This window comes from Phocoena phocoena, chromosome 13 (genome assembly GCF_963924675.1).
Source record: "Phocoena phocoena chromosome 13, mPhoPho1.1, whole genome shotgun sequence".
NCBI lineage: Eukaryota > Metazoa > Chordata > Mammalia > Artiodactyla > Phocoenidae > Phocoena > Phocoena phocoena.
Window position 1 is genome coordinate 70490690 of NC_089231.1, and position 21669 is coordinate 70512358.

General features: G+C 48.3%; 1 protein-coding gene across 2 annotated transcripts; it reads left to right on the forward strand.

The window, feature by feature from the left end:
• Nucleotides 1-21607, forward strand: TFIP11 (tuftelin interacting protein 11). Of its 2 annotated transcripts, none has more exons than XM_065889348.1 (13): nt 1-28; nt 1676-1896; nt 13229-13382; nt 13675-13831; nt 14997-15124; nt 15482-15634; nt 17031-17558; nt 17662-17768; nt 18322-18490; nt 18594-18837; nt 19245-19387; nt 19790-19955; nt 21198-21607. In XM_065889348.1, the coding sequence occupies exons 2-13, from the start codon at nt 1685-1687 to the stop codon at nt 21551-21553; spliced, it is 2517 nt and encodes an 838-aa protein (XP_065745420.1). In that variant the 5' UTR covers nt 1-28; nt 1676-1684; the 3' UTR covers nt 21554-21607. The 2 variants fall into 2 exon arrangements, with proteins under 2 accessions (XP_065745420.1, XP_065745419.1); XM_065889347.1 differs by lacking the exon at nt 1-28 and adding an exon at nt 977-1041.
• Nucleotides 21608-21669: the final 62 nt, after the last annotated feature.

Genomic DNA, 21669 nt, shown 5'->3' on the forward strand with positions numbered 1-21669 from the left:
TGTGTTTGATACGCTGAGCAGGAGAGAGGTGAGCGGCGCCCGGGAGTGGGCAGGGGACTCGGGGGATTCTGTGTCGGTGGGAGTGGGGGCTCCGGTTCGGGGGAGGTGGGCCTCGGCCTCGCCAGTTGGGCTTCCCTTTCGCAGACGGCTCTGCCGAGGCGGGGAGAGGGGCGGGCCGCGCGGGGTCACCGGGCAGTCGGGGCCTGGGCCGAGTTAGGCACCGAGTCTCCGCCGCGGGGCCTGGACAGCATGGCAGGGAGACACCCGAGCCCCGGCTTCAGGCCCACCTGGTTTCGAGCCCCGCCAGCCGTGGAACCTAGGGCAAATTATTGAACTTAGCCTCACTTTACTTAATCTGAAGCTTGAGGACGCTAGTAGTACCTTCCTCGTAGAAGTGTCTTGATTCCTATGTGAGATTATCGGCCTGAAGCGTCCAGCAAGTGCTTAGCACCCCCCGGGGGCTCTATTACTCGTGACAGCTATGTGGTTATCCCCATGCTCTGTGCCCAAGGAGGCAGCGGTGTTAGTGACTCCCATGTATCTGGGACTCCCCGCCTCCTCTGAGAATGTTTCCCTCTTTTGCGCTCCTGGATGAGGCTGGGACCGGCAGCACCCAACCAGTGCACCAGTGAGTAGAGTAAGCAGGGAAAGCTTTCAAACAGAGCTGACCAGAGTTTAACACCGCCTGGGGAAGTAGCCATCCCGCGTCCCTGAAGGCTGTTTGCAGCAACTGCTAGAGGCGAATCACAGTGCTGTCATATATTGAATGTATTGCTGTGTGGTGGCCCATGCGTGGCACTTCATCTGCATTTAATACTCATACACTGAGTACCTGGTAGAGTGGAGATTTGAACTCGGGCTGTGATTTTAGCAGCTGGTTTCACAGCCACTTTGCTCGGCTCATTCCCGAATCCAGTAATAGGAAGGGCTGTGAACCTAATCATGGAATTACCATAACAAGCTCTTCCTTGAGCACTTATTGTGAGCTAAGTGATTTTAAAGCACCATCTCGTTGAATCTGCCTTACAAGCAGGCTCTAAGGTTGGTACTGCAGTTAATCCACTTAAGAGACAGCTGAATCTCATCACCCAGCTACCCTGAGATGATATCTGTATTCCACTTCACAGCTGTGTACTGTTAAGGTCGTGTTCATAATTACTACTGCCTTCTGGCGCCTCAGAAGAGGTTCATGTTTTGTGAAGAAAACGAAGGCTCATTTGATGAGGCTTTCATCAAATAATGTGTTTCAGAAAGCGTCTTCGAAAAAAACTCACTGTGCTGCGACTGTCAGAGGTCCAGATGAAACTCTTTACTCGATAATAGAAAAAACTAATAAACTCTGGGGTCCAGGAAGATGTCTGCCTCATTTCTGAGGCAATATAATACATAGAACAACGTACTTCCTTAGTTGTTTTTATGAGGATTGTGTATGTGAGTGTGTGTGATGTTTTACGACATTGACAAGGAAATACATGCTTAAGAATCGCATGGACTGTTGTGACCGGTCTTTTGTTCCACCTGTTTTAGTACCTGTTGTTTTCTACAATATGTTTTTGGTTTGAAGTTTAGTTTGGAGGAAGTTCTGAAGGCAGCAAGGAGCGGGAACTCAGAGGGGAGCGTGCCGCCGCTCCCAGGACTTGTCACAGACTGTACCTTTTTTTATCCCTTCCTTTAGTGACAGGGCATGTCACTGTCCCACTTGTACCGGGACGGGGAAGGCCAAGGCCTCATGGATGACGAGGATGAGCGGGAGAACTTTGAGATCACCGACTGGGATCTCCAGAATGAATTCAACCCCAACCGGCAGCGCCACTGGCAGACCAAGGAAGAGGCCACCTACGGAGTGTGGGCAGAGCGAGACTCGGATGAAGAGAGGCCCAGCTTTGGAGGCAAACGGTATGGCTGGCACGGGCTGCTTCCCTAGGAATTGGGGAGCTACCCCGCTATGTAAATTTCTCTCCCAGCCTCACTGAGTCCCTTAGCTGCGGCATCAGCTCGGGAGCCCAGTTCCGCTTTAGGTTAGAGCGCTGCTCCCTGACTGGTTGATCATCAGTTGGTGTTAAGTGAGCAGTTATGTATAGTAAGCCTTGTGCTGTCGACCCAGTCCTTGCTTTCCAGGAGCCCAGACTCTAGTGGATGGAGACAGGCTCACACAATGGAAGGGTGTAACTGATTTAGGACCTGAGGGGAAACACGTTTTAGGGAGTATGACCTATTCTGGGAGGTCAGGGAAGATTGGCCGGTAGGGGAGGCACAAGTAAGCAAAGGCCCTTGATGGGAGGCAGCACGAGGATATGAGAGGTTTTGTGGGCTGAAGCGGGGAGAGAGTGGGGAGTATAGTTTGAGAAGAGGCCGTGGGTTTGTGTAGAGAGGGTATGACCTGGGGAGAAGGGGAGAAGACCCTTTTGCTCATGTGCAGAGTTGGCGGGGAGGAGCCACAGTGGAAGAGGGGGCTCTGTGAGGAGGCCCAGGCAGTGGTCCTGGCAGAGGTGCGGGAGACCTGGGCTAAGATGGCAGCACAGGGATGAGGATTCAGGCTGAAAGCCTCCTCCTTGGTGTGCAGTCGTGTGTGTGTTGGCTGCGACTCACTTGACCAGAGTGGGTAGTAGATTTGGGCTTGTCTCCCTGTCCCCACCTGAGGCTTGGAGGCTCCAGCCCATTGATATTGTACATTTTTCACAAAAGAAACTGGGGAGAAAGAGCAGAGATCAGTTCAACCTTTTTTCTTCTGGCAAGAAATCTTAACAGCAGACGATGAGTAGATCAGGGGTCAAGAATTGCAAGATCATAAGATAATAATAGCAGCCAAAATCTTTGGGTTCTTAACAGGCCTGGTCTCATTGACCTTATGAGAATGGTACCATTATTTTTTAAATAAATAAATTTATTTATTTTTGGCTGAATTGGGTCTTCGTTGCTGCATGCGGGCTTTCTCTAGTTGCAGCGAGTGGGGGCTACTCTTCGTTGCGGCGCACGGGCTTCTCATTGCAGTGGCTTCTCTTGTTGCGGAGCTCGGGCTCTAGGCACGTGGGCTTCAGTAGTTGTGGCACACGGGCTCAGTAGTTGTGGCTCGCGAGGTCTAGAGCGCAGGCTCAGTAGTTGTGGTGCACAGACTTAGTTGCTCCGCAGCATGTGGGATCGTCCCGGACCAGGGCTTGAACCTGTGTCCCCTGCATTTGGCAGGTGGATTCTTAACCACTGCACCACCGGGGAAGTCCGAGAAAGGTACCGTTATTATCACCCCATTTTACAGATTAAGAAACAGCAGCCAAAAGTCACGCGGCTAAGCTGAGAATCTGGGCCTGTCTGACTCTAGAGTTGGGCTCTTACATTGCATCTCTTAGGAAAAAATTCTCTGAATTTTATTGCTGCCGTGGGGATGTTTATTTACTACGTTAGTCATTTTGTAAAGCATCGCCTTATTTTGCTGTATTCCCGGGGCTTTTCTTTGGAATCTTTTCTCTCCCTTTAACTACATAATAGAAAGCTATCAGCTCCAGTTCATACAGAAGGGAACTGTTGCTAATGACTTATTGTAACTACTGTTCTTGAGGCATTCAGGGTTAAAATCAATACTTTCCATCTCACAGAGTTAATTTCCTAGGTATTTTATTCATTTATTTATTTAATATTTTATTTTTATTTATTTATTTATTTGGCTGCGCTGGGTCTTAGTTGCGGCACGCAGGATCTTTTTAGTTGTGGCATGTGGGGTATTTTAGTTGTGGCATGTGGGATCTTTATTGCAGTGTGCGAACTCTTAGTTGCAGCATGTGGGATCTAGTTCCCTGACCAGGGATCCAACCTGGGCCCCATGCGTTGGGAGCACGGAGTCTTAGCCACTGGACCACCAGGGAAGTCCCTCTTAGGTATTTTAATTTTCATAAACAAATTTAATGGACATGAGATTTTCTAAGAATCTGATTGATATAATTGCTAATGTAATTTACATTCATATAATCTCTCTTAATATATTTTATTTATTTATGATTTTTATTTATGAGAATGTCTTTCTTGTTTGATTTTTCTACTTGAAATAGTGTCTGAAACAAATGCTTTTTCTTTTTTCAGATTCTTTTCCCATATAGGTCATTACAGAATATTGAGTAGAGTTCTCTGTGCTACACAGTAGGTCCTTATTAGTTATCTATTTTATATACAGTAGTGTGTATATGTTAATCCCAGTCTCCTAATTTATCCCTTCCCCCCACGTTTCCCCTTTGGTAACCATAAGTTTGATTTCCAGATCTGTGTGTCTGTTTCTGTTTTGGAAATAAGTTCATTTGTGTCATTTTTTAAATTAGATTCCACATATAAGTGATATCATATGATATTTGTCTTTCTCTGTCTGACTTAGTTCACTTAGTATGATAATCTCTAGGTCCATCCATGTTGCTGCAAATGGCATTATTTCATTATTTTTTATGGCCGAGTAATATTCCATTGTATATAGGTACCACATCTTTTTTTTTTAACATCTTTATTGGAGTATAATTGCTTTACAATGGTGTGTTAGTTTCTGCTTTATAACAAAGTGAATCAGTTATACATATACATATATCCCCATATCTCCTCCCTCTTGCGTCTCCCTCCCTCCCATCCTCCCTATACCACCCCTCTAGGTGGTCACAAAGCACCGAGCTGATCTTCCTGTGCGATGCAGCTGCTTCCCACTAGCTATCTGTTTTACGTTTGGTAGTGTATATATGTCAATGCTACTCTCTCACTTCGTCCCAGCTTACCCTTCCCCTCCCCACGTCCTGAAGTCCATTCTCTACGTCTGCATCTTTATCCTGCCCCTAGGTTCATCAGAGCCTTTTTTTTTTTTTAAGATTCCATATATATGTGTTAGCATACAGTATTTTTCTCTTTCTGACTTACTTCACTCTGTATGACGGTCTCTGGGTCCACCCACCGCACTACAAATAACTCAATTTCGTTCCTTTTTATGGCTGAGTAATATTCCATTGTATAGATGTGCCACATCTTTATCCATTCATCTGTTGATGGCACTTAGGTTGCTTCCGTGTCCTGGCTGTTGTAAATAGAGATGCAGTGAACATTGTGTGTACCACATCTTTATGCATTCATCTGTCAATGGACATTTAGGTTGCTTCCATGTCTTGGCTATTGTAAATAGTGCTTCAGTGAACATTGGGGTACATGTATCTTTTTGAGTTATGGTTTTCCCCAGATATATGCCCAGGAGTGGGATTGCTGGATCATATGATGGCTCTATTTTTAATTTTTTAAGGAACCTCCATACTCTTCTCCAAAGTGGCTGTACCAATTTACATTCCCACCAACAGTGTAGGAGGATTCCCTTTTCTCCACACCCTCTCCAGTATTTACTGTTTGTAGATTTTTTGATAATGGCCATTCTGATTGGTATGAGGTGATATCTCATTGTAGTTTTGATTTGCATTTCTCTAATAATTAGCGATGGTGGGCACCTTTTCAGTTGCCTCTTGGCCATGTATATGTCTTCCTTGGAGAAGTGTCTGTTTAGGTCCTCTGTCCATTTTTTGATTTTTTTTTTTTTTTGATATTGAGCTGCATGAACTGTTTGTAGATTTTGGAGATTAATCTCGTCAGTCACATCGTTTGCAAATATTTTCTCCCATTCTGTGGGTTGTCGTTTTGTTTATGGTTTCCTTTGCTGTGCAGAAGCTTTTGAGTTTAATTGGGTCCCATTTGTTTATTTTATTTTTATTTCCATTACTCAAGGAGACAGATCGAAAAAGATATTGCTGCGATTTATGTCAGAGAGCGTTCTGCCTATGTTTTCCTCTAAGAGTTTTATAGTATCAGGTCTTACATTTAGGTCTTTAATCCATTTTGAGTTTATTTTTGTGTATGATGTTAAAGAATGTTCTAATTTCATTCTTTTACATGTAGCTGCCCAGTTTTCCAAGCACCATTTATTGAAGAGACTCTTTTTTCCATTGTAGAGTCTTGCCTCCTTTGTTGTAGATTAACTGACCATAGGTGTGTGGGTTTATTTCTGGATTTTCTATCCTGTTCCATTGATATGTATTTCTGGTTTTGTGCCAGTACCATACTCTTGATGGCTGTAGCTTTGTAGTGTAGTCTGAAGTCAGGGAGCCTGATTCCTCCAGCTCCAATTTTCTTTCTCAAGATTGCTTTGGCTATTTGGGGTCTTTTGTGTCTCCGTACAAATTTAAAAATTTTTTGTTCTAGTTCTGTGAAAAATGCCATTGGTAATTTGATAGGGATTGCATTGAATCTGTAGATTGCCTTGGGTAGGATATTCATTTTGACAATACTGATTCTTCCAGTGCAGGATCATGGTATATCTTTCCATCTGTTTGTGTCATATTCAGTTTCTTTCACCAGCATCTTAAAGTTTTCGGAGTACAGGTCTTTTGGTAGGTTTATTCCTAGGTATTTTATTCTTTTTGATGATGGTAAATGGGGTTGTTTCTTTAATTTCTCTTTCTGATCTTTTGTTAGTGTACAGGAATGCAACAGATTTCTGTGTATTTTTGTATCTTGTAACTTTACTAGATTCATTGATGAGCTCTAGTAGTTTTCTAGGATCTTCTATGTATGGTATCATGTCATCTGCAAACAGTGACAGTTTTACTTCTTCTTTTCCAATTTGTATTCCTTTTATTTCTTTTTCTCCTCTGATTGCCATGGCTAGGACTTCCAAAACTATGTTGAATAAAAGTGGCAAGAGTGGACATCCTTGTCTTGTTCCTGATCTTAGAGGAAATGCTTTCAGCTTTTCACCGTTGAGTATGATGTTAGCTGTAGGTTTGTCATATGTGGCCTTTATTATGTTGAGGTATGTTCCCTCTATGCCCACTTTCTGGAGAGTTCTTTTTTTTTTTTTTAATCATAAATGGGTGTTGAATTTTGTCAAAACCTTCTTCTGCATCTATTGAGATTATCATATGGTTTTTATTCTTCAGTTTGTTGATGTGTTTCACACTGATTGATTTGCAGATATTAAAGAATCCTTGCATCCCTGGGATGAGTGCCCCTTGATCATAGTGTATGATCCTTTTAATGTATTGTTCGATTTGGTTTCCTAGTATTTTGTAGAGGATTTTGCGTCTATGTTCATCAGTGAAACTAGCCTGTAATTTTCTTTCTTTTTCTTTTTTTTTTTTGTGATATCTTTGTCTAGTTTTGATAATCAGAGTGATGGTGGCCTCATAGAGTGAGTTTGGGAATGTTAACTTCCTCTGCAAGTTTGTGGAATAGTTTTAGAAGAACAGATGTTAACTCTTCTCTAAATGTTTGATGTAGTTTGCCTGTGAAGCCATCTGGTCCTGGATGGCTTTTGTTTGTTGGCAATTTTTATTCAGTTTCAATTTCAGTACTTGCAATTGGTCTGTTCATATTTTCTATTCCTTCCTGGTTCAGTGTTGGGAGATTGTACCTTTCTAAGAATTTGTCCATTTCTTCTAGGTTGTTCATTTTATTGAATTGTAGTTGCTTGTAGTAATCTCTTATCCTTTGTATTTATGTGGTTTCCATTGTAACTTCTCCTTTTTCATTTCTAATTTTGTTGATTTGAGCCCTCTCCTTATTTTTCTTGATAGTCTGGCTAAAGGTTTTTCAGTTTTATCTTTTCAGACAACCAGCTTTTAGTTTCATGGATCTTTTCTGTTGTTTTCTTTGTCTCTATTTAATTTAGTTGTGCTCTGATCTTTATGATTTCTTTCCTTCTGCTAACTTTGGGTTTTTTTTGTCCTTCTTTCTCTAGTTGCTTTAGGTGTAAGGTTAGGTTGTTTGAGATTTTTGTTGTTTCCTGAGGTAAGATTGTATTGCTATAAACTTTCCTCTTAGGACTGCTTTTGCTGTGTCCCATAGGTTTTGGATTGTGTTTTTGTTGTCATTTGTCTCTAGGTGTTGTGTGATTTCCTCTCTGATTTCTTTAGTGATCCGTTGGTTGTTGAGTAGCATATTGTTCAGCCTCTATGTGTTTGTGTTTTTTACAGTTTTTTTCTTGTAGTTGATTTCTAATCTCATAGCATTGTGGTCAGAAAAGTTGCTTGATATGATTTCAGTTTTCTTAAGTTTACTGAGGCTCGCTTTGTGGCCCAGCATGTGATCAATCCTGGAGAATATTCCATGTGTACTTGAGAAGAATGTGTATTCTGCTGCTTTTGGATGGAATGCTCTATAAATATCAGTTAAGTCCATCTTGTTTAGTGTGTCATTTAAGGCCTGTGTTTCCTTATTGATTTTCTGTCTGGATGATCTGTCCATTGATAAAAGTGGGCTGTAAAATCGATTTCTCCTTTTATGGCTGTTAGCATTTGCCTTACGTATTGAGGTGCTCCTATGTTGGGTGCATAAATATTTACAATTGTTATATCTTCTTCTTGGATTGATCCCTTGATCGTTATGTAGTGTCCTTCCTTGTCTCTTGTAACAGTGTTTAAAGTCTCTTTTATCTGATACGAGTATTGCTACCCCAGCTTTCTTTTGATTTCCATTTGCATGGAATACCTTTTTCCATTCCCTCACTTTCAGTCTCTATGTGTCCTTAGATCTGAAGTGGGTCTCTTGTAGACAGCATATTTACGGGTCTTGTTTTTGTATCCATTCAGCCAGTGTTTGGTTGGAGTATTTAATCCATTTACAGTTAAGGTAATTATCAATATGTATGTTCTTACTGCCATTTTCTTAATTGTTTCAGGTTTGTTTTTGTAGGTCTTTTTCCTTTTGTTTTCTTCTCTTGTGCTTTGATGACTGTTTTTAATGTTGTGTTCAGATTGCTTTGGATTGTGTGTGGATCTATTGTAGTTTTTTGGTTTGCAGTTTCCATGAGGTTTTGATATGGCAGCCTACACACACACACACACACACACACACACACAAGGATATTTTAAGTTGCTGGTCTCTTAATTTAGATGCATTTCCCATTTCTTGCCTTTGTACTATCCTCTTCTCATGGTTGCTTGTTTTGATATCATATTTGTGTGTGGATGATTTCTTTCCTTTACTGTATGTTTTCCTTTACCGGTGAGCTTTCCCATTCATAATTTTCTTGTTTCTGTTTGTGGCCTTTTCTGCCTCGAGAAGTTCTTTAGCATTTGTTGTAAAGCTGGTTTGGTGGTGCTGAATTCTCTTAGCTTTTGCTTATCTGTAAAGCTTTTGATTTCTCCCTCAAATCTGAATGGGAGCCTTGCTGGGTAGAGTATTCTTTTTTTAAAAAATTAATTAATTTGTTTGTTTATTTGGTGGTGCTGGGTCTTAGTTGTGGCAGGCAGGCTCCTTAGTTGCAGCTTGAGGGCTCCCTAGTTGAGCCTTGCTGGCTCCTTAGTTGTGGCATGTGAAGTCTTAGTTCTGCTTGCATGGGGGATCTAGTTCCCTGACCAGGCATCAAACCCAGGCCCCCTGCATTGGGAGCGCAGAGTCTTCACCACTGCACTACCAGGGATGTCCCGGGTAGAGTATTCTTGGTTGTAGGTTTTTTTTCCCTTTTGTCACTTTAAATATAGCGTGCCAGTCCCTTCTGGCCTGCAGAGTTTCTGCTGAAAAATCAGCTGATAACCTTATGGGGATTCTCTTGTTATTTGTTGCTTTTCCCTTGTTGCTTTTAATATTTTTTCTTTGTATTTGTCAGTTTGATTGACATGTGTCTCAGTGGGTTCCTCCTTGGGTTTATCCTGTATGGGACTCTCTACACTTCCTGGAGTTGACTGTTTCCTTTCTCATGTTAGGGAAGTTTTTGGCTATCATCTCTTCAGATATTTTCTCAGGCCCTTTCTCTCTCTTGTCTCCTTCTGGGACCCCTATAATGCAAATGTTGGTGTGTTTAATGTTATCCCAGAGGTCTCTGAGATTGTCCTCATTTCTTTTCATTCTTTTTTCTTTATTCTGTTCCACAGCAGTGAATTCCACCACTCTGTCTTCCAGCTCACTTATTTGTTCTTCTGCCTCAGTTATTCTGCTATTGATCCCTTCTACTGTATCTTTTTTATATTTATTTATTTATTGGCTGCATTGGGCCTTAGTTGCACGCGGGCTTTTCGTTGTGATGTGGGCTTCTCTCTGCGTGGGCTTCTCTCTAGTTGTAGTGTGCGGGTTTTCTCTCTCTAGTTTTGGCGCATGGGCTCCAGAGTGCGTGGGCTCTGTAGTTTGCGGCACGTGGGCTCTCTCGTTGAGGCACGCAGGCTCAGTAGTTAGAGCGCACAGGCTTAGTTGCCCTGCAGCATGAGGGATCTTAGTTCCCTGACCAGGGATCGAACCTGTGTACCCTGCATTGGTAGGCGGATTCTTTACCACTGGACCATCAGGGAAGTCCCCCTTCTAGTGTATTTTTCATTTTAGTTGTATCTTCTTCATTTAGTTGTTCTTGTGGGTTTTATCTTGTTCCTTCATCTGAAACATATTTCTCTGTCATCTCATTTTGTCCTTCTGTGTTTGTGGTCTCCGATTGTAGTTCCTCTTTATTCTGGTGTCTGCCCCCTAGTGGGTGAGGCTGGTCCAGGGACTTATGCAGCCTTCCTGGTGGGAGGGAGTGATGCCTGCCCTGTGGTGGGTGGAGCTGGGTGTTTTCCCTCTGGTGGGGAGGGCTGTGTGAAGAGGTGGCTTTAAGCTCAGTACTTTAGGCAGCCTCTCTGCTGTGTTCTTATCTGGCTGGTTGTTCGGACTGAGGCGTTCCAGCACTGGAGCCTGCAGGTTGTTGGGTGGGGGCAGGTCTTGGTGCCAAAATGGGGACCTCCAGGAGAGCTCACACTGACCACTGTTCCCTGGGGCCTCTGCCACCAGTGTCCTTGCCCCCCCAGTGAGCCATAGCTGACCCCTGCCTCCCCAGGAGACCCTCTAAGACCTGTAAGTAGGTCTAGCCCAGGTTCCTGTGGAGGTACTGCTTTGTGCTGGGTCCCAGTGCATGTGAGACCTTGTGTGTGCCGTTCAAAAGTGTGCCGTTCAAAAGTGGAGTCTCTGTTTCCCCAGCCCTGTGGAACTCCTGCACTCAAGCCCCACTAGCCTTCAAAGCTAAATGCCCTGGGGGTTCCTCCTCCTGACGCCAGGCCCTCAGACTGTCTTGGAAGGCAGTTTTTTTTCAATATTTATTTCATTTATTATTTATTTTTGGCTGTGTTGGGTCTTAGTTGCGGCACACGTGGGATCTTCGTTGTGGCGCACGGGCTCTTTGTTGTGGTGCGTGGGCTTCTCTCTAGTTGTGGGTGTGGGTTTTCTCTCTCTTGTTGTGGTGCACGGGTTCCAGAGGGCTGGGCTCTGTAGTTTGCAGCATGCGGGCTCTGGTTGAGGTGTGTGAGCTCAGTGGTTGAGGCGTGCAGGCTTAGTTGCCCCACAGCATGTGGGATCTTAGATCCCCGACCAGGGATCAAACCCACATCCCTGGATTGTGAGGTGGATTCTTTATCACTGGGCCACCAGGGAAGTCCCTGGAAGGCTCTTTTTAAGTGGGGATGTCCCTGTGTAGCCTGCGTGGGTTTAATATGTTTTTAGTGCAAGTGTTGCCTTTAGTATGGATGTCTGCCACCTCTTTCCTCAGTGCTGGCCGTTATCCCTTCGATAGGTGGTGTGACTGATGTTGTGACCAGAGCCTACACTGGCTGTCGAGTGAGGCCTCCTCTTTGCTCTGTGGTTATCACTGCCGTGTCAGGGGCAGTGTCTGCTCCCTAGCTGTTGGAGTAGAAGCCCCCAGATCTGTTTCTGAGCTGTTTCTGATCTGCGGTGCAAGGTAGGTGGGATTGGAGCACTCCCACTGGGAGAGAAGCCACTGAGTATTCCTCCATGGGAGCTTTCACCTGTGAATGTGCTCTGTTGTGTCACTCTTCCCCCGCTGCGTGGGCTTACAAAGTACGCTGTTGTTGGCACTGGTCCCACCTTAACTATGGTAAGCCGGCAGTTGGCCCCGGTGACGCTCAGGCGTTGTTTTCACCAGGCCAGCAGTGCACATGCACTGAACAGGTCCCAGGACCGCAGCAGTGCTGCACCTGGACCTGCTGCGGGGGCAGCTCCGACTCTGGCCTGGCCCCGCCCCGCCCTGCGTGTATGTGCCCACGGAGCCCTCGGCTGCTGAAGCCAGGCCTGTTTCAGCCGAGGGGGCACTTGTCCTCTCGGATGTCTTCTTGGACGTTCAGCAGGAGCTGAGTTTATAAAGCCCCCAGCAGAGGTGTAAATCGAGTTCGCGCAGCCGCAACGAGAGACTTCAGCTCTTCTTCCGTAGTTTCAGGGCCCCTGGGGCTCAGCTGTGGCTTCAGCCCCACCTCTGCGTGCGGGCCACCCACGGGCATCTGCTCCCGAGGCTGCTGGAGCGCACGAGCCGGCTCAGGTGAGCGGGCTGCCTCGACAGGAGCCCCTCCCAGAGCCCAGGGAGGCAGGGGCCGTGCGTGGGGGAAGAGGCTGCGGTGGTGGCCCTGCGCTTTGTGTGCCTCTTAAAAATGGCACTTCACTTCTGTGGCGGCCTGGGCTGCTTTAACCAGCATTCCTGGTTGCAGAGCTCTGTACTCCCACCCCTACAGCCCGTCTCTGCACAGCCAGCAGCAGGCCTCTTCCCGGGTCTGTTCTTTAAACCCCACTTTCGGGCACGCAGCCCCTGCCCGTCCCAGCGGGCACAGGCCTCAGGCTGGGGTGTGTAGGGCTGTGGCACAGACCGTCCGCCTAGTTCTCACTCTGTCCTGCCTGTCACGGACCAGTTGCTGCGTTCTCCTCTGAGCCTCCGAAACTCCCTTTCTGTCCCGGCTGATCTCTCCGCCCGTGACGAGACCTCCCCTCCCAGGGGTGCAGGTCCTGTCCTGCTGCATTTTTTTTTTTTGTCTTTCTTTGTCCTCCCTGGTTCCGCGGAGCTCCTTCTTGTCCTTTCTGGTGTCCGAGGTCCTTTGCTGGTTTCCAGCAGGTGTTCTCTGAGAGCCGCTCCATTTGTACATGTGCTCCTGGCGTCTTGGGGGGAATGCCATCTCGACTCAATGTCACAAATGCTTTTGAAGTAAGTTAATTTTTTAAAAACGTAAAAGGAAGGTGGACAGTCACATCATATTTACAATTTTAAGGCAACTCTGTTATTGGTAACTCTTAAGCCACGGAGTTGACTTGAACACATCAGGCAAAAACGTGATTACTGGGGCCCTTTTGATACGAGTCAATGGGTTGGTCTTTAAAGTGGATCCCACGAGGTCCGCCCTAAGGAAGTTCTCTGGCCAGCAAAGCTGCTCCAAGAGGATGCCTGCAGAGAGTTCTCATGGACCCCGTGGGGCCTTGTGTTTGCCCACAGGGCCCGCGACTACTCGGCACCAGTCAACTTCATCAGCGCGGGGCTCAAGAAAGGGGCGGCAGAAGAGCCAGAGCTGGACGGCTCCGACGATGAGGAGAAACCTGTTAAGCAGGATGAATTTCCTAAGGATTTCGGACCAAAGAAGTTAAAAACGGTAGCATTTTTATTGAAGGACTGTGACCTTAGTAATACCCCTGGAAGATCACTTTGGCCCAAGCATCTGCTGGGGGAGGGGTTCAGCTGGAGGCCGCTTGTGTGGGTCTCTCCCTGTGAGGTAGGTTTCCCTGAGGGGTGATATGTGCAGTGCAGTCTTGTCTCTTTCCTGAGACACATCACAGCTATGTTTGGTTTGTACAACAATGCTCTGTGACTGCCAGCCATGTTCCCATCAGCCAACCTTTCTTCCTTAGATTTTTCCTTCTTTTGATTTTTCTTCCTCTTTTCAGGGTGGCAATTTTAAACCCAGCCAGAAAGGTTTTGCAGGAGGAACCAAGTCTTTCATGGATTTTGGCAGCTGGGAAAGACACACAAAAGGAATTGGACAGAAGCTTCTTCAGAAGATGGGCTATGTCCCTGGAAGAGGCCTCGGGAAGAACGCACAAGGTGTGGTACCCCCACTCCACCGTCTCACACGAGGGCGGCCAGGCAAAGGCCGGAAGAGCAGCTGGGGCGTGGTTTGCCTCTTCTCTGCCTTTTCGCTTTTCTGGCAGCACGTGACAGTTGTGCTCCAAGCCACTGCACTTATCAGAACTCAAGTCACATAAAATACACTTATTTTAGCAGGAGGGAGAGGTTAGGGTTCAAATAGGCTGCAGGCTGACAGGCTGAAAACAGGCCTCTTTCTGGCCCGCCCATTGTTTCTAAAAAAATCAAAACTGGTTGCCAGTATTTAAAAATCTGAATTCTAGATTTGCTTGGCGGTGAGTGGTTTCGCTGAATCTTCCTGCCCCGGGTAGCAGCCACGGCCTTATTCTGGAAGCCTTCTCCACACCCCAGCCCACTTTCCTTGTTCCTGTTAATGTTTCTGGGCCCTGAAGGCATAGGAGTCTGTGGTCCCTGCTCACAAAGGGGCAGGACAGGCAACTGTTAGCTGTATGAAAAATCCATGGACTTGAGTGAAGATGGAAAAGGTGACCTGGAATGCATGAGGGATGTTCTAACGTGGCATTTCCACGGTACTAGCTGGAAGGGGTGTGGTGGGAAGTTTGGGGTGAGGGCAGTTCTTCACTGAAATGTTGTAGTCCTGTTTGTAAACTTTTTTACAGGAAAGACACATTTATTTCCAAGGCTTAAACATGTTATAGAACAAGTTAAGCATGGGAGACATGAAGTACTGAGTAAAATAGACGGAGTTTCATATTAAACGGCAGATTCACCTCACTTTAATCAGAATTAATATTATCTGAATTTCTGCCCTTTCTGTATTAATAGGCTTCCAAATTAACGAAGTGTAGACTCTAGTATGCCAGAGTTTCCAGTTATAAATGAATATTCCCATCCACTAAAACAATGAATCCAAGTGGAAATGGAAATCTGTGTTCAGGACATATGTACGGTGATATCCGCACCCTGCTCTGTGGCAGCATAAATGCACAGACACTTCCGGTCACCCGGGAGCGGAACAGTGTCATGAGGGCAGAAGTGCACTCTCCTTCCTGGGTGGTGCGTCCTCTTGAGTAAGGACCCAGGAGTGTGGTCCCCCTGAGTGGCTCACACACATGGCAACTGCCGTGACCTGAAGTCTCTGTCTTTTGCTGAAATTTGTCAGGTATCATCAACCCAATCGAAGCCAAGCAGAGAAAGGGGAAGGGCGCCGTGGGGGCTTACGGTTCGGAGCGCACCACTCAGCCCCTGCAAGACTTCCCCATGGCTGACTCCGAAGAAGAAGCCGAGGAGGTGAGTCAGGAGACGGGCCGGGTGCTGTCTGTGCCCCTTTCAACTGGTGTTTGTTCATCTGCTCGCTCACTCACCGTGCTGGAGGCTGGTGTCCCACGCTGAACGGGTGTGGAGCCTGGTGGACAGGGACGCGGTCGACAAGTAACCGCAGTGTGGTTGCAGGAAGCCCTGGGGAGAACTTAAGGTTGGGTGTGTGGGGAAGGTAAGGGCGGGGAGCGGGCGTCAAGCAGTGTCCTTGGCTGGGTTGTGTTAACACAGACGGTCCTCAGCACAGAACCTTGTGAAAGTCTCACCGACCCCACCTGTGGTAAAAAGTGGCCCTTCCTTCTTGTGATGGACTGTATCCCTCTGACTCAGGAATTTCAGAAGGAGCTGAGCCAGTGGAGGAAAGACCCCAGTGGAGGCAAGAAGAAGCCCAGATACTCTTACAAGACAGTGGAAGAGTTGAAAGCCAAGGGCAGGATTAGCAAGAAGCTCGCTGCTCCCCAGAAGGAGCTTTCTCAGGTCAAGGTATGGGGCCCGTGGATGCCTGGTCCAGGGTGGGGGCTTGGAAGACACACAGTTATCCCACACACCGGAGCAGTCACCGAACATTTGCTCGTAAGGTTCCCGCGGGCCTTCCATCCCGGCTGTGTGTGTGCTGCATCTGTGGCGTGAAGCAGCCTGTGCCCACTCCCCACTCACGCTCATCGCCGTCCCACCCCTGTGCCAAGCGCTCCTTGTGGCGTGAGAGTGCTAAATCGAACAATGTCCCCAGCTTTCTGGAGCTTGCTGTCAGTGAATTTCATGATGCTGTCATTCTGTTGCTAGACCTTTAACATTTCTGGTTTGGTTCGGGGCAGGTTAGTTTGTGTATAAAGGCTTGTCTTTGTTTTACAGCTGTTAAGGATAGAGTCCTAGAAGTGCAGTCACAGGTTAAAGTCATCAAGGCTCTTAAATCATGGGAAGGTTGCACTAACTCACTTCTCGAGCAGGAGTGGGCCCTCAGGGCGTCCCAGCATCGCATTTAAGATGATTACCACTGTCCTGTACGGATAGTCTCTGAGCTTTTCCATTACTGTCCCTAGTGGCCAGAGAACATTGGTGACAGATGTCTCTTGTACGGGACGTAGCGTAGGAGATACAGTGTGTGGGTATTACAGAAAGTCGAGTGGGGTTCTCAAAGGTCAGGGTGTTGTGTATCAGGTTACTTGGGGACCTGGTGAGAAGCGCAGATGTCCAGGTCACAGCTGGAGATTTTGAGGCTGTAGATCTAGATGGGGCCTGAGGCCTCGTGCTCCGTTATTTTCCCCCAGGTATTTGTAATACAGGTGGTTCAGAGATTACACTCTCACCACCACGTTCTCGTTTCTTCAGTCTCCTTCAGACACTGAAGTTAGCTCATTTCCTCGGTTGCCTTTTGTATGTTTCATGTTGTTTTTAAATTTAAAAAACTATTACTACAGAGCAGTATGCAGTACATTTTAGACAATTAGGAAATAACTTTCCTTTCCCATAAATGACTGGTTTTCACACCTGTGATGTACATCCTTCCAGGTGTTTTTGTCTAAATATGCATTTTTTTCTGCTTTGATCAGTACAGCCTCTACTTTCCATGAAAATAGATTTTCATCTCAACTAAATAGTCCACATTCATATTTCATCAGTTTTGCTAAAAAGTCTTCTCCATCCGGTTGGCCCAGAGGGACCGAATCAACAACCGGTTGGTTGTTTTGTCCCTGGAGTCTCTTCCAATCTAGCGCAGCCCAGGCCCCACTTGGAGAAACACCGCCCTTCTCCAGCTCTGCTGAACGGTGTGGTTTTGACACGTTCCCACTAGCGTTGTGCCTTCCCCGGGCTCAGGTGTGTGTCTAACAGGGCAGCAGTGGGAGCATTAACCCACGTGCCCTCTGCCGCCTTCTCCAAGGTCATAGACATGACGGGCCGGGAGCAGAAGGTCTACTACAGCTACAGCCAGATCAGCCACAAGCACAGCGTCCCCGACGACGGGCTCCCGCTGCAGTCACAGCAGCCGCCCCAGCCCGGCAAGGAGGCCAAGGCCCCCGGCTTTGCACTGCCAGAGCTGGAGCACAACCTGCAGCTGCTCATCGACCTCACAGAGCAGGAGATCATCCAGAACGACCGGCAGCTGCAGTATGAGCGAGACATGGTGGTCAACCTGTCCCACGAGCTGGAAAAGGTGTCGGAGGTCCTGGAGCACGAGGAACGGGCCATCTCCAACCTGAGCAAGGTCCTGGGGCTCGTGGAGGAGTGCGAGCGGCGCCTGCAGCCCGGCTGCGGTGACCCCCTCACCCTGGATGAGTGCGCCCGCATCTTCGAGACCCTGCAGGACAAGTACTATGAGGAGTACAGGATGTCCGACCGCGTGGACCTGGCCGTGGCCATCGTCTACCCGCTCATGAAGGACTACTTCAAGGAGTGGGACCCCCTCAAGGTGAGTGGGCGGGGAGTCCGCCGCGCTGCCTCTCCTCCGGGGCAGGCCCGGGGGCAAGGGGGCCATCAGCCGGCTGCCTCTCAGCTGCTGTGTTTCTCCTCAGGACTGTACGTATGGCACCGAGATCATCTCCAAGTGGAAAAGCCTCCTGGAGAACGACCAGCTGTTGTCCCACGGCGGGCAGGACCTCTCTGCAGATGCCTTCCACAGGTGCTCCTCGCGGGGGGACGGGGGGGGGGGGGCAATGCCTGTATGAGCCCTGGCCACGAATTCATTCATTAGTTCACCGCACACCTGTCAAGTGGCCGTTGACGATCTGCCTGTGCTCCGTGCTGCCTTACCCTGGGAGTGAAGAGACGGCCTGTCTCCAGTGAGGGGAAAAGGCAGGTGGTAACCAAGGAAGTGGACAGATAAATCCAGGCTGCCACCTGGGTCCAGCAGTAGAGAATGACAAGGGTGCACACCTGTGGGGGGGGGCACAGGTCTCTCGGGGGAGGTGACGTTGAAGCTGTGACCCTAAAGCACGAGGGGCGTTGGCTGTGCAGATAGAGCTCCAGCTGGGGAAGCACACAACGCTTGGGGGGCGGGACCCGGCAGGTGCTACTGAGGAGACAGGCAGCAGGAGAGCGGGGTTGAGGCAGGCGCACGTCTGGCCAACACATGGGCCAGTCCGGTGGTTTTCTGTGACTGGATTGCCCCGCTGTTGCACACGTGGAAACCAGTCAGTGCTTTTAGGCAGCCGCCCCCTGCCTTTCTCGCGTAGGCTGATATGGGAAGTCTGGATGCCGTTTGTTCGAAATATCGTCACTCACTGGCAACCGAGGAACTGTGACCCGATGGTGGACTTTCTGGATAGCTGGGTGCACATCATTCCCGTGTGGATCCTGGATAACATTCTGGACCAGCTCGTCTTCCCCAAGCTGCAGAAGGAGGTGAGGCCGGGTGTGGGAAACGGTTGTCATCAGGAAGCACGGGGGCTCGTTTCGCATTTCTCTTCATCCTCTCACTGCTGCCTTTCCCCCACTCCTCCTGCAGGTGGAAAACTGGAACCCGCTCACAGACACCGTCCCCATCCACTCGTGGATCCACCCGTGGCTGCCTCTCATGCAGGCGCGCCTGGAGCCGCTCTACTCCCCCATCCGCAGCAAGCTGGCCAGCGCCCTGCAGAAGTGGCACCCCAGTGACTCCTCGGCCAAGCTCATCCTCCAGCCCTGGAAAGATGTCTTCACCCCCGGCTCCTGGGAAGCATTCATGGTCAAGAACATAGTGCCCAAACTGGGTAAGGAAACTGGGAGATGCATCCAAGTCGAGCAGCTTCGGTGCCTGGTTTCTGTGGCTGGCGGTAATGACGGTGCTGCTTGAAAACATGGCCTTTGAGCTCTGAGCGCATATTTCTCAGTATAAGAGGTGGCGTTTTGTGCGCTGAGGCCGAATATAAATGTTAACCAGGTCCCTTTCTGCACTAACCACATCAGATTGGTCCGGTTCGGGCCTTTTCTGACAGTATAGCCACAGGTATTCTGAAATTTTTGTCGTACTGGATTCTAAAAATAGAGCTATTTCTGGATTAGAGAAGAAAAGCCACAGGAGCTTAAACTTGACCTTTAAAAGCAGATCGAAAGCCGACATTGTCTGGTGTTGCCACTGCTATGCGGCTTTGCCTTAGAGCCTGGGTTTCTCTTCCAGGGATGTGCCTCGGGGAGTTGGTCATCAACCCCCACCAGCAGCACATGGATGCTTTTTATTGGGTCATCGACTGGGAAGGGATGATCTCTGTCTCCAGCCTGGTGGGGCTTCTTGAAAAGCACTTCTTCCCCAAGTGGCTTCAGGTACGCTTTGTTTCGCTTTGTTGGGGTGCGTTGGGGACAGGGAGGGAGTCACTGGAGCCTTGGGTGGCAGTGCTGTGGCCACACAATGAAGGTAAACTCCACGGCAAGGTAAGAATGAGGCGGGCAGGAACATTTGCCATGTGCCCGATGCTGTTCTAAGCACTTGGTCTGATTACCACCCCCTCCTCAACAGCCCTGTAAGGTGGGGACTGGTATCGCGTGTGTAGGTGAGAGGCCGAGATGCAGTTTACAGGCAGGGCACTTAGCTACCGAGCTGAGCCCCTGCAGGTATCATCAGCTTGTAGGAGCAGGACCCAAACAAAACAGGTGGCCCCTTTGGAAGTTCTGCTCCCCTTCGTTGCCACTGTGGATGCAGGTTTCATATTTGTTCCCTTTTGGCAGGTGCTGTGCTCCTGGCTCAGTAACAGCCCAAATTACGAGGAGATCACCAAGTGGTACCTGGGTTGGAAGTCCATGTTCTCAGACCAAGTGCTGGCGCACCCATCCGTCAAGGACAAATTTAACGAGGCACTTGATATCATGAACAGGGCGGTGTCCTCCAATGTCGGTGAGTGAGGGTTCCATTTTATGGAGATCCTGGGCCAGCTCCACGTTTCTGAGCATGGAAACGACAGGGTTTTCAGGTACCAGTGGGCTCACCGTCGCCTGCAGGGCACACAGACTCTTGCCACAAGACCCATCACATTACTTAGTTAGCTAGCGGCCACTCCCCCACCTCCTGGGGCTGGGAGGGGCGTTCTTCCTGAATGGGCACTCACTTAAGCTCCATCTGGGCTCTTCGGCGTGTCTGCCCGGCCGGCATTTTGTGGCCACTCCAGTGTAACAGCTCATGGTGTGGAGCTGGGTGACAGTCCAACACTTAGTAGCTGCTTAACTAACTTCTTTAGCCCATTTTCTTTACCTGTAAAGCAGTAGTGAGGACCCACTTCCAGGTTTTTACTAAGCACCTAGGGGGACCAAGGTACGTACTGTTCGTGGATGGCACTCAGTAGATGGGTGTCTTTGGTGTGTCAGAAGTAGGCAGCTGGTTCGTTTACTATCTATTCCCGAACTACTCAGTTCTAGGCAAGTCCCTCTGCCTGGGAGCCACTCAGCCAATCGTCTGTGAAGAGTGTGCTCACGTCTCAAAGCAAAGGCCAATGGAGCACCTAGTCTAGCCGTGTTTCACAGAGAAGGTCAAGAGCTCATTCAAGGTCACAGAACTACAGAGTGGCAGCTGGGATTGTAATTTCTATTTCCCGAGGCGAGGCTTTAATTCTTTCTACTTAGCCTATTACATGAAAACAGAGTTAGAATTCAGACACATACTGTATTTAATGAGGCAAATATGGTCCTGTATTATCCCTTCATCTGTGAAGCTGAAACATCTGTGTTTCAGCTCCCCGGATATAAAGTTCTTCCAGGGCTAGGGGCCTGTATGGGTAAGTTAAATGTATAGGCCATATGTCTTCAGGGTTCTAAAAGCTGCCCTGGGGGAAGTGTGGAGTGAAACCTCTATAGCAAGAAGGGAACAGAACAGTGGCTAATGACTGTCAAGGTTTCTGGCCCATAAGAATAAATCCCTTGCTGATGCTTCTTTATTATGTGGAATATTTAATAATCTCTGGTTGCAGCCAGCTGGCCACATTTCCCCCAAGGTGCTTGATCATCTGGTTTATTTTAAACCTGTGCTCTGAGGCACCAGGAGGCCTTAGGAGACGGTGCCTGTGGCATACCCAGCCCTAGGCCAAGTCGGCGTCTCCATTTCTGTCATGTTGGGACCTGTCCCTCATCCGCCTCTATCTGCCAGGTGCCTACATGCAGCCCGGAGCACGGGAGAACATCGCCTACCTCACCCACACGGAGCGGAGGAAGGATTTCCAGTACGAGGCCATGCAGGAACGACGAGAGGCTGAGAACATGGCCCAGAGAGGCATCGGCGTGGCTGCCAGCTCCGTGCCCATGAACTTTAAAGACCTCATTGAGACCAAGGCCGAGGAGCACAACATCGTCTTCATGCCCGTCATCGGGAAGCGACACGAAGGGAAGCAGCTGTACACCTTCGGCCGCATCGTCATCTACATCGATAGGGGCGTGGTGTTCGTGCAGGGGGAGAAGACCTGGGTGCCCACCTCCCTGCAGAGCCTGATTGACATGGCCAAGTAGACCGCAGCACCTGCCACGGACAGACTGGTGAATAAACAAACAGTATTTTAAATCACAGTTGACGTACTTCCTGCCCTGTCTGAATGGGGACTCACTGCAGTCCCTCTGTGGCGACT